Raw genomic sequence first — 11,914 nt, forward strand, 5'->3', positions numbered from 1 at the left:
ACATGGTCGGGGGTGGAGATGATAATCTTAATGGACTGGTCATCTGTCTGTGAGCCTCTGATTCACACACACACATAGAGGAGGGTTTATATATCTCGAAAGCTTTCTACTGAAATCAGCTTAAAGAGCAGAGGAGTGTTATTAGAAAGGAGTGTAAGAATAGTAAAAATAGTGTCAGGATATACATACTGAGGCTGTATGGCTGAAAGTGACTGCAGCAGAATGACCTCTGGGATTTTATCATGAGGCTACACACAGAGATCAGGAATGAGACTCGCTATGGTTTACTGCACAGAGATTGCTTATGGCTACGTGTGTGTGTGTGTGTGTGTGTGTGTGGTGCAACTTCATGACAGATGTCTTCTTAACTGGACTAATGGAAACCACTTCAGCCACTGCCCATAGCTACACACACATACAGACACACAGAAAAAGACAAGATCCCTTCGGTCATGTCTATAAACCCAGTCCACCTGAAGCTATCATGAAGATCTTTCATACACACACACTCCCACACACAGCTTTGTTGTCATATTTGCTCAACAGACAGAGAAAATCACCGCCTGAAGTAAAGTTAAAAACAAAGAGCGTCTTTTTAAAGACAGTTTGCCTCCGTTTTGAACAAATTCTGATGTCACTTGAAGACACTTTCTAGTCTTATTTTGTCTAAAGTGTCTCGGAAAAACCTTTGAAGGTGACAAAAATAGCTCAGACAAGGACATTTCAAAACACACACTCCCAAAAAGTCCCAGTGATCCTTCTCCTAAAATTCTCCTTTTAAAGATATTTTTTAGGTAATTTGTCTTTATTATGTAGCTGATAGCAGAGGAAGACAAGAGAGTGTGATGATGTGTCAGAGGACACAGTTGAAGCGAGGACGCCGGGTTACACTTCAGCCAAGTGAGCCACCAGAATTCCCCAACACTCATGTATTTATGTCATGAGTCACTTGGCTGGACCTCAGTATAATCAAACATTTGCTAAACATGGCAGGCTTTGGTTACAGTGAACACAGGAAACTGGAGACTTAACTGGAAGATCCCTACCCCGAGGCCAACACTTCAACTTAAGGATGAGCTCTTCACTCAAGTTCCTTGAATGCAACCTACACCACAGTATGTTAATGTGAACACTATAGTTTTAACGGCTAGTTCTATTGGAGTGATTTGTCAATTGATCTGTGGATTATTTTCTTTATGAATCGATAAGTAGTTTGTTCTATAAAATGTCCAAAAAAGATGAAAAATGTCAATCAGTGTTTCCCAAAGCGCTAGATAACGTCCTCAAATATCTTTTTTTATCCACAACCCAAACATATTCAGGTTACTGTCATAGATTTTTAAAGAAACAACAAAATATTCACATTAAGAAGCTGGAATCAGAGAATTTTGAGTTTTTATTTGATTTATTTGATTAATTGTGATATTTCACATTAATCGCTGTCGCTCTAGACTGAAGGCAAACAGAGAAAGTAGCCGACTGGATCTGCCATTATGGCCAACTACCAATTATTTTTATCATTCATATTCCCGTTTTTATGCAACATATTGCACAGGACTGTCAATTGAAACATTATGAGATTTTTCTTATTATCAGTGGACATAATTTATTGGATGTTTGAATAGTAAGTTCATATTTTGTTTACTAAGACTGCATTAGGATCATTAAGATCACTTGTGTTTCTTGTAGAGCACAAACTTGACAAAGAAGTTAAGAAGAAAGTCAGCTGAGCTAAGAGGCACAAAAAAGTCTTATGCCATAACATTAAAGAGCGGAGAAAGGCAGCTTTGATGTTTCAAAGATTTGGATTTATCTTTTAATATACCATCAAAGTAGATGATCTTGATCCTTCTTTGGAGTTTTGATGTATTCACAACAGAACATGAAAATTACAATACTGGCTTTCAAGAGGGTTTCGACTCAAGTTTGATTTTGTCTCTTTAAACTAGAAAATGAATGGAGATAACTAGTCGGTCCACAGCCGATCAGCCAAATCACCTTCACATTACAGTAAGATAGACTACAAAACACAGGATATCTAATTACTTTCTACCTCGTCTACAAACTACTCTAGGGTGATAAAAGTTGTTGTCGTAGTTACAAACACATCCCGTCTGTGGGACTGAGTTGAGTGTAATCTACTGAGATTAGTGTGAGCTCATGTTGAACCTGCCAAAACCATTTTCAAGAACCTGTCCTGCCTAATATGAACTGACAGTGTTTCTGCCTCATTGGGCTTTCATTAGGTCTCGATTATTTTTGCATTTAATAATTTGTGTTTTGGAGCGAGGTACTCCAAATCCTATGTTTAACACCCACACACATACAAAACAAAAATTTGAACAGAAAAAAAGAAAAATGAAAGCATCTTCTATCAGTTTTTAAAGGATTAACCACAATGTGACCTTGTGCAAAATGAACTGAGGATTTTTACAGTCTTTGATTTTTGTGAATAAAAATACAAACATCCTATTCGCTTTGATTTTGTCGCAGCAAAGCCTTGTGGGATACCAGACTCTTCGGTTACACAGTGATCGCTCTGTACGTCTCCGCTGTTTTTTTTTTGTTTTTTTTTACCAACTTGTCACTTCCACAACAAAAAACAACTCCCTCATTAACATCCATCTGCTGTGAGGGTTTGTGAGAGGAAGAGAGGAAAGACGGAGGGGGGAAAGGAAAGATAGAGGATATGTGCGAGACAGGGAGAGAGGATGCTGAAGAGAAGAGAAGAGAAGAGAAGAGAAGAGAAGAGAAGAGAAGAGAAGAGGTGTTTTCAGCTCCTGCAGGAACAAAGTTACTCAGAACTCCTTTATTAAAGACCAGGCTCAGCTAAACAAACAGCACCTGGACACTTCAAACCGACCGACAGCTGTCTAACTACACAAAGACAGACGGAGACAGACAGGAGGGGAGACACTGAGACAAATGGTAAATAGACTAACTGACAGCCAGGTTGGCAGAGTCGCAGAGACGGACAACAGCAAATATTTAATCGATTCAATTACGTTTGTCATTATACAAATTATTTCCAGGGAGAAAGATAGCTGCAGACATGACTAGAAAGTTCTATAAAGCACTGAAACCTATCACGGGTTTAATAAGGTGTAAGAAATACTCTAAAAGACGTTGAACTGGTGTGTCAAGGTGTGATTAGATGGTTAAAGACACGTCAGCTAAAAGATGGGATGACAAAACTTACATGTATATCACTACACATTCAAAAGGGAACTTGACGTGACAGTTAAGGTGACGACTGTGGGGTTAATGAAGATGACACTACACGATGATGAGGACGGGTATGACGGATGAAGCTCAGCTCTTGGCTGGCCACTTGTAAACTCACCCTTCTCAGCACGCCCCATGTGAGCTGCGTCCAAGAGAAGCAAAGCAGAAAATAAGGAGACAGGATTAGATTGGAGAGCATGCACTGGTGTATAGTCACATGTAAAAGAGAGAAGATCAGGATATATCTACAGGTCCACAAAGGACAATACCTTCTCAGTTGTAAGGCAGCAACTAATGTTTTTTTAATTAACTGTTTGGTGAAAATTGCCCAACACAATTTCAGATCGCTCGAGGTGATGTCATCTGATTGCTTGATCCAGCAGAACAGGTTTACTTCAAAATCACAGAAAAACTGAAAAAAGAAGCAAATCCTCACAACTGTGAAGCTAAATCACTCAAATGATTGTTCAAATGTTGTTCTGGCCTTTTCTCAGGCACACCGTGTCTGCATTTACATCAATGCAGAACATCCAGTACTTCTTTTTGGTACCAAGTGTCTCCAAAGCACCAAGTGTAGGAAACTGTCCAGCTTCAAAAGCCATCACCAAAGGTTTTCTTTTATTCTGTAGTTTCTCATTCAATTCATCATTTTGCCTTAGAACATTGGCCAAATTGCCTTGTCTAGACTGTCAAGGTGCGATAACAGTCTCAAACAATATCACGGTTTACAGTATCACCGTATACAGTATAATGCCATTTACGATATGAACATTAGAGTACAATGAAACAGTTAGTTGAATAACTTGTGAGTTCCTGTATTTTTTGCCTCGCGTGGATATTTGTGGTCGTCCTATGCGGCAGCCCCTAACCTATCCTTGTCACAGATGAACAGGAACAAGTGTCCAACAAGTTCTGGATGCTGCAAGATCTTTTTCATAGAGAAGACAATATCAGGAAGTTGAAGAAAGACACAAAACCAATCTCTACCTCTTGCGTCAAACATAAATTTGACTTTGATGTACAAACTCTGCTCAGTAGCAGCAACCAAATGAACCACCAGGTGCAGAAATCACATACATAACACACAAGTCTGTTGAATAGCACATGTTCCCTCACACAAACTAAACATTTAGCCAACAGATGCCCAACCTCAACCTTTACCCTCCGCTCCACCTAACCCTAAAAATAATCCTTTTCCAAAGGCTGTCGTCACCTGTCGCCAATTCTCTCAATCTCTTTCTCCCAACACACACACACAACAGCCATCTCTCCATCATATATATATATATATATATATATATATATATATATATATATATATCATCATTACCACACAGCAAACTGCACAACTGGTACTGAGGCTGCTCACATCTGTGTCTGCGCAAGGAGAGAGAGAGTGTGTATGTGCACTGTAATGTAATTAATCAGCAGCGAGTGTTGATTACTTAATCTGTCATTAGCCAACCGTGTGTGTAAGTGTGTGTGTGTTTCTGTGTGTGTGTGAGTGTGTATGTGAGGCAGCAGGGTGTTTCAAGGCCCCCTTGTACCGACAGCTGTGACCAGAGCCAAACAGGGCAGAGCAGAGATTGATGATACTGGACTAATACCATCATTCATCAGGGATGTGATATTTCAGGGATTTGGGATTTGTTTTGGACGTGCTGCCTCCCTTCATTTCCAACAGGACTTTAACACTTTCTTGGTTCACTTCCTGCTCGATGATGGAGGATTTACACCCATCATGTACCTCTATCTAAAGGTTAATCATTTCAAGCCGCCTGTTTTTCAGTATATTTTCAATCTGTGCATAAAATGCCGCAGTGGAAACAACAGAAAGCTCATGAGGAACATTTTAAGTATTGTGTATTAGCTTGCTGAAGTTTTAAAAGTTGTGATATGAGCTGATGGTAACAGATTTTTCAAATACACCCAGATGTTGCAGTACCTGCATCTGCTTCTCCACTTAATACAAGGCATCCAGATCATGCTGCCAATCACCATTTGTCTGTACCCCACCACGAAGCTAAAAACTGGGGTTTAAAAAAAGTGGGGGTGTGCGGCTGTACATGACCCCAAAATCCTAAGTTTGAGTCCATATAGAGGCCGTGTTCCCCCCTCTGTCACCACTGATGCTGCTAAACAGACACATTTGTACATTTAAGGACTGCAACAATTATTAATCTCTATAAATCAATAGGTAGGTCAACCGAAACCATTTTGACATTTAACTTATTGTTTTTCCGTGTTTTTTGAGCAAAAACTCAAAAAGTTCTCTGGTTACAGCTTCTCTAGTGGGATTATTTTTATAAAGTGGGAACTTTTTCTGGCTTGTATCATTGCCAGATAAATCTTTTTTGGACTCTTTGTTGGATGTAACAAGCAATTTTTAGATGTCACCTTGGGCTTTTCAGGAAGTTGTGATTGACTATTTTCACCATTTTCTGACAGTTTGTAGGCTACGGCTGCAATTAACAAATACTTTTATCATCAATTAAAATGCAGAAATTGTGAAAAATTGCCTGACCTCACACGTCTTATTTTGTCTGACCAACAGTTCAAAACCAAAAAATATTGAGTTTTCTATTATGTAAAACAAGCAAACAATTACGATGGAAGAGCAGGAAATTATTTATGATGAATTAATTATGATGACAATTAACTGATTGAGTCATTTTCTGTTAATCAACTAATTGATTAATTGACTATCGTTTAAGATTAACTATAGACTAGAGCTGCAACCAACAATTACTTTCATCGTCGATCAGTCTGCTGATTATTTTCTCGATTAATCAGTTAGTTGTTTGGTCTATAACGTGTCTGAAAATGGTGAAAAATGTTGACCAGTGTTTCCCAGAGGCCAAGATGCCGTCCTTAAATGTCTTGTTTTGTCCACAACCCAAAGATACTGAGTTTATTGTCAAGGAGGAGTAAAGAAAACAGAAAATATTCACATTTAAGGAGCTGGAATCGAAGAATTTTGCCTTTTTTTTTCTTTAAAAAAATGACTCAAACTGATTGTGTCAATTAATAGATGACAACTAATCAATGAATCGTTACGATGAGCTTATCCTTAGTCAATCTTAGGTGGGAGGCAGCAACTCAGTTCCTGGTGCTTGATTAGTTATGTAATCATGACAGAGACAGTTGATAGAAACCTTCACCAAGTCTTATTTTAGTCTGCCAAAATCTTCTTGACAGTTGCACGTCAGTCTAACGGGAACTTTCCTTGAGACTTGCACGGCATCCTGTTATACCATTTTTGCACAGCATGGCGTATGGAAACCTGAATTACAACCTGTGTCACTCACGTCATGTTCTCCCTCTCAACTCCCTGAAAACAGCGAGGGGCTAAAAGGTTGCGGTGTCACTACGTGTCGCTAATCCAACACAAACCCTCAAATTCATTCATACACACACACACATGCGTGCAGTCTAATGAGGGATTAGCTAATGAATTCTCTCAACAGAATAATTACATTTTACATACACGCTTGTGTGCGCGCAGACTTCATCCCGAAACTACTGAAGAAATGAGCCAGTTCTTTCAAAGAGATGGGTTTTATAAATCTATCATTAAATTGAAATCCGCAGAAACAGATTGGCTCTGAGCAAAGCGGTGTTTGATTTGAAGAGAAGACATTAAGACGGATCTGAAGGACAGTGGACTGAAGAATTACTTTTAACGAGAAAATAAATAAAACAGCCTTTGATTTGGCGCCATTTTACATGGCATGAGTAGAATGAGGAGGCCTTTTTTTCCACATGAATCCTGATGAGAGGCAAACATTTCACATGCTCATCTCTGTACCACTGTACTCCGGAGGGCTTAAAAGCATCGGCCTGCCTCTTTCTCTTTAAGTGACAGCAACACACATGAGTTGACACACACATTTTGCTCCGCACACACACACAGGACATGACAGAGAAACACACACACACACACACACCCTCCTGCCGTTTTCACAGTCTCTTGAGTGGAGGAGATGCCCACGGCCAAAAACCAATGGTTGCATTTCTTGTTTTTTTTCCCCGTCCTCCTCTCCTCTCCTCTTTCGTCACTCTCACTCTCTTTCTCTCGCCTTTCCCCGGGAAAACACACAATTTTTATTCCATCTCGCAAATGGAGCTGAAAAGTAATTATAATTAAACCAACTTGGTTCTAATGTTCAAAATACTGAAATAATTTAAAATTATAATTAAACCAGCTCAGATGTGGGGTTCAGTAGCAGCGGCAGCCCTCTAATTCGTCTGGAGACGCTAATGGAAAACAATTATTTCACTTCATTAAGATTAAAGACGCCTGGAATCTGTGTCACAGCTCGATCAGAGAAGGAGACAGATTTAGAAAGTTGTCAAATTAACATAAACTCAGTTACTGACTTCGTAAGGACGCGTTCACATTTATTGTGCCGACTGTAAATGAAGGGCCGGAAAACAAACAGCACGATAAGAAGAGACAAGAGGGAGGAAGATTTGTGTAAATGCCATGTTTTAAAGTTTGACTTTCTAAATGGAAACTAATGTTTAGAGAAAAGACATCTTCACACAAACTCAAAGTGACTTTGGGAAAATGTGGCGTCTGGTTTTAAATGCTTGATTCTTCTCGTCCTTGTCAGTGATTTCAGAGAGCAGCGCTGCAGGAAAAACACACATCTTCCCTGTGTCTCTCTGTGATTTTCTTCGTTATTGACTTCTGATCCAATAATCACCACTTTCCCTCAGCGTCACTCCACGCTGACTGTATAATGATCGGCCCATTAACCCTATCAGCCTCATCGGTTCAGCGATCAAATAAGACCTGTGCTGATCTGCTCTCGCTTTGCACCAAACGTAGGTTTTGTCGTACTAAAGGGCAAGTTCCCTCCTTAAACTCTCATTTTTCATCAATTAGCATTCTCAGTGTGTTAAGAAAAGGGCATAGCAAATTACGCATCTCTCCCTCGAAATTGCGTCCTTTCATCGCAATCAAATAATCCTTTTCCTCACATCTGATCAACTAATCACGGTTGCTTGCTTTTACTCAAAATGACCTTTCATTCTGCATTAAAACCCAACTGCAAGTCCTCTTTTTTTAACCCCCTCTCCGCACTAACGATCGCTCCCCTCCTGCTGTCTGAGAAGCAGCATCTACTCACTAGTATTTACTTGCAAATTAACAGCACTCAGACTCCCAAAGAGGCCTCAAAGAAATTCCACACATTTGTTACCCAGAGGGCCAAATGGCCACACGGGAGGAGGAGGATGAGGAGGAGGGGAGGGCAATAAAACGTTCACAGATGAAGTGGTAATTAATGTGTGATTTCTATGCAGGTCATTAACAAGCATGAGCAGAAAAGGACGCTTTTTTTTTTTTTTACACAATTTTCCAGCACTGAAATGCAGCTTGAAGTGTCCTTTATTGGATCCTTATAAGGTTTAAGAGTGACTTTGGAGGTCAGCTGTCTAACAGCTGTGTGAGTCTCTCTCTCTCCCTGTGAGTTCAGAGACGAACAACTGCCTAAATGCGGAAATAAAACGCGCAGCAGCCACGCAGACAGACAGACACACACACACGCGCACACACACACACACACACACACACACACACACAGGTAGACAGAGTCCGAGAGCTGCAGAAAACACAGGAGGACGACAACGAGCATGCGGGATGAAATAAAACTCCTTTCTCGACTTCATTCCTGGAGACTTCTGCACAGCTTTTTGCACGATCGTCCCGGAGCGCATCAAGCTGCCCTTTTTTTTTTTTTCCCCTCCGCGGAGTGCATACGTGTTTCTGCAGGAAGGGCACACTTTGCGATCCCTGAACTGAAGTCTGGGAGAAGAGGCTTTTTCCAATGCATCTCAACAGGAGATAGAAGAGTTGGCACGGTTGCAATGGTCATGCACACGGTTGCTGTGACTATTATGCGAGTTTATGTTTCGGACAGCCCGTAAAATCGCACCGATCACCAGTTTGCAATAAAAAATAAAATAAAATAAAAGTAACCCATCCACTTCATCTTTTCCTCGCACGGTGCAAGAACAACATTCACTCCATCACACAGGCGACACGGGCTATATCCCCCCGACCATTAGGTTTTACTGCATGCAAGCGCGAGTAAAGTTGGGAGCAGAGGGGGATCATTTGCTTTGCAAAGAGCCGGAGTCTTTACACAGGGACATGTAATGGATAAAAAATGGTGATACTGCATGCATCAAGGTAGAAAATGAGTCGGAAATAATTGCAGAGTGCTCGAAACAACATAAAGTGCAAGATCAGTGTAATAAGAAGGCATCATAAAGGCAGTCAGAGTGGATATTATAGTTATTAAACGGTGGTTTACGTGCACGCCGTAACTTTTTCGTATCTATTCAAGGCTGCTGGTGAGGCTGCACGGTGGACGATGTTTCCTCCACACTGTCACACCAGCTCTACACTCCGCTTATAACACACGCCATGCAAAAGCTGCAAATGTCGCTCATTTAGTAAATTCAGTTGATTTGTGGTTCCTGGTCCTCAAAACCGAGAAAACCGTCACTCCGAAAGGAATATTTTCAACTTAGTTTGGAGTTCGCGACCCAACCATTAGGTCAGTGTGAGCCGTACCTACTCAACTAAAAAAAACAACACACGTTTCATATTTATCAGTGGCAGAAAACAACGAGGCATCGCCTCTCCTCGTAAACCTCTCGCATCCGAGGGTATCTTACAAAAAAAACAGCCCCCAAAGCGATGAAACAAGCACGACGGCCCATTTTAAACCAACTTTTCCTCCGACACCTAAACACACCTGTCGGGGGGGCTCGCACGCGTACAAAGATGGAGAAAGGCAAGTGGGGAGGAAAAGAAACACGTCCAAACTTTTCCCTCAACTGTCCGTCTGCTCGTCCTTACCTGTCGGGATCTGACCGGAGACGTTTCCAACTGCCGACAAGAGAAACAGGAGTCCCGGGAGCACAGAGAAAAGTGTATCCATGTTTTCAAACGTGGCCGTGCGCTCAGTCCGGAACAGTTTCCCCCCCTCCCCGAAAAGTTTGTATTTTATTTTTTTCCTGCTCCTCCGTCCTCTTCTCCCCCCGTCTTCAGTCTTCTCTGGCTCTCTCTTCAGTGCGTTATTCCTCCTGTTGTCGGTGATTCAGCCGCTCCATTGCTCTCCTTTCTCCGGTTTCTGTCTTTTCGCTTCCAGCGGGCTCTCTCGCGGACACCACACTTTGTTTCACGCGGAGGGAGTGAGGGAGCGCGAGGGAGGGAGAGAGAGAGAGAGACTGAGGGAGAGCGAGCGCAGCGGGGAGAGTGTGTGACGTCACGAGGCGGGAGTTGATTAAATAAAAAATAAATAAATACATTTTTTGAAAAAACAACTTGGATTTTTTTGTAATGTGTATTTTTTTAAATCGATTTTAAAAGTGAGTATTGATGTTTTACAAATCACTCAACTTTTTCCTTCATCACCACCATCCATGTACAGTTGACAGTGGAGTTTATTTAAAGAGGTCATATTCTGCTTTTGGGGGTTTTTTTGCCTTTCCTTTATTTTGTTATGTCGCATTTTTGTGTGTGTAAAAGGTCAAAGTTCACAGAAAGCACTGCCTGAAACACCTGGTTTGTGACTTATGTGCGTCACTATGTAATACCCCTTTTCCGCTGGTCAAAAATCCCACTTAAACCCGCTAAGATCCGCCTTTTTTGTGCAATGGGAATGTGTAAACTCTGTATTTACCCCCAGGTCAATTGACTCTGCAGTAGATGCAGGTTTTTTTCACCTCGGCTCGGCTATGATTTAAACTTAAGACCCGGCTGAACAAGTGAAATTCCGGCGTGCGATGTGATGACGCGTTATCATCATCTGGTGGTGGCACAGTGGTGTTTTGACGCCAAAAAGCTCAACTTCCCGGATATGAGAATACCTGGATTGCCGACCGAGCCGGCTAACTGCCCAGCTAACTTGAAGGGGGATAAAATAATTTAATCCTGAGGCTCATCAAGACTTTCCAAATGTTATTGGACGGAATGGCTCTTTAAATTAAATTAACTGAAAGACTCAGCCTCTTGTATGCTTTAGTTAGCTCCTCCCACTGAAAGGAGCTAGGTAAAACATGCAATACTCTGAGTCTTTCAAATTTAAAGCCACATTATGTAGAAATTGACATTATGTGTGATTTGGCGCCCCCCACAGTTTCTGAGTGCAACACCACTGTCGTAAATACAAATCCCAGGTCTGTAACAATTTGTCAGACGTAATGTAGGTGCTAACTACAAACAAAACTAATTACATCTTAGTGTGTATGTGATGTGTTGAAAACGTGTTGTAAACATGTTTGTAACGCTGTGATCCTACCCTCTCACTCAAGTTACATAGTGCAGAAACAAGTGATGGGGGGGTGGAGTGGCTGAGACGGAGACACCATTCACCCTATCAAGACACTGTACCATCAACATTATTTTGAAGCTGTTATTTTAAAGTGAGGTCTTTTGATGTGGGGTTGTGTGAGGTACTTATCCCTACGCAGTGTGTTACCTGCAGTAGATGACCGTCAGCTCTCCCCCTGTGTGTGGAGAAGCAGCGTGCAGTGCCAGCAGGAACCAGAGCATTGTACTGCTGTAAATCGAGCCAGCAGCAAGACGTATTGTAGCCACCAAAAATAAGTCCCACCTAAAAATATATATATCCTGTTTTGAAAATTATTGGCACTTTACGCACAAACAGAA

The 11,914-nt window shown here is 41.3% G+C and overlaps 1 protein-coding gene across 14 annotated transcripts in view; it reads right to left on the reverse strand.

The window, feature by feature from the left end:
- The window catches only part of ptprk (protein tyrosine phosphatase receptor type K), a 120,975-nt gene extending 110,534 nt beyond the window's left edge, over positions 1–10,441 (reverse strand). For 13 of the 14 annotated variants that reach the window (XM_084378372.1, XM_084378370.1, XM_084378379.1 and 10 more), the window contains exons 1-2: positions 10,100–10,441; positions 3,344–3,367 (exon numbers count right to left, since the gene is read on the reverse strand). In XM_084378372.1, coding sequence (XP_084234498.1) covers positions 3,344–3,367; positions 10,100–10,181 — 106 coding nt within the window. In that variant the 5' untranslated portion in view covers positions 10,182–10,441. The remainder of the gene's footprint in view (positions 1–3,343; positions 3,368–10,099) is intronic. The other variant, XM_084378371.1, reaches the window with a different exon arrangement.
- Between the last annotated feature and the right edge of the window lie 1,473 nt (positions 10,442–11,914).

Source organism: Pagrus pagrus (genome assembly GCF_965226575.1).
Source record: "Pagrus pagrus genome assembly, chromosome: 16".
In the NCBI taxonomy this organism is placed as follows: domain Eukaryota; kingdom Metazoa; phylum Chordata; class Actinopteri; order Spariformes; family Sparidae; genus Pagrus; species Pagrus pagrus.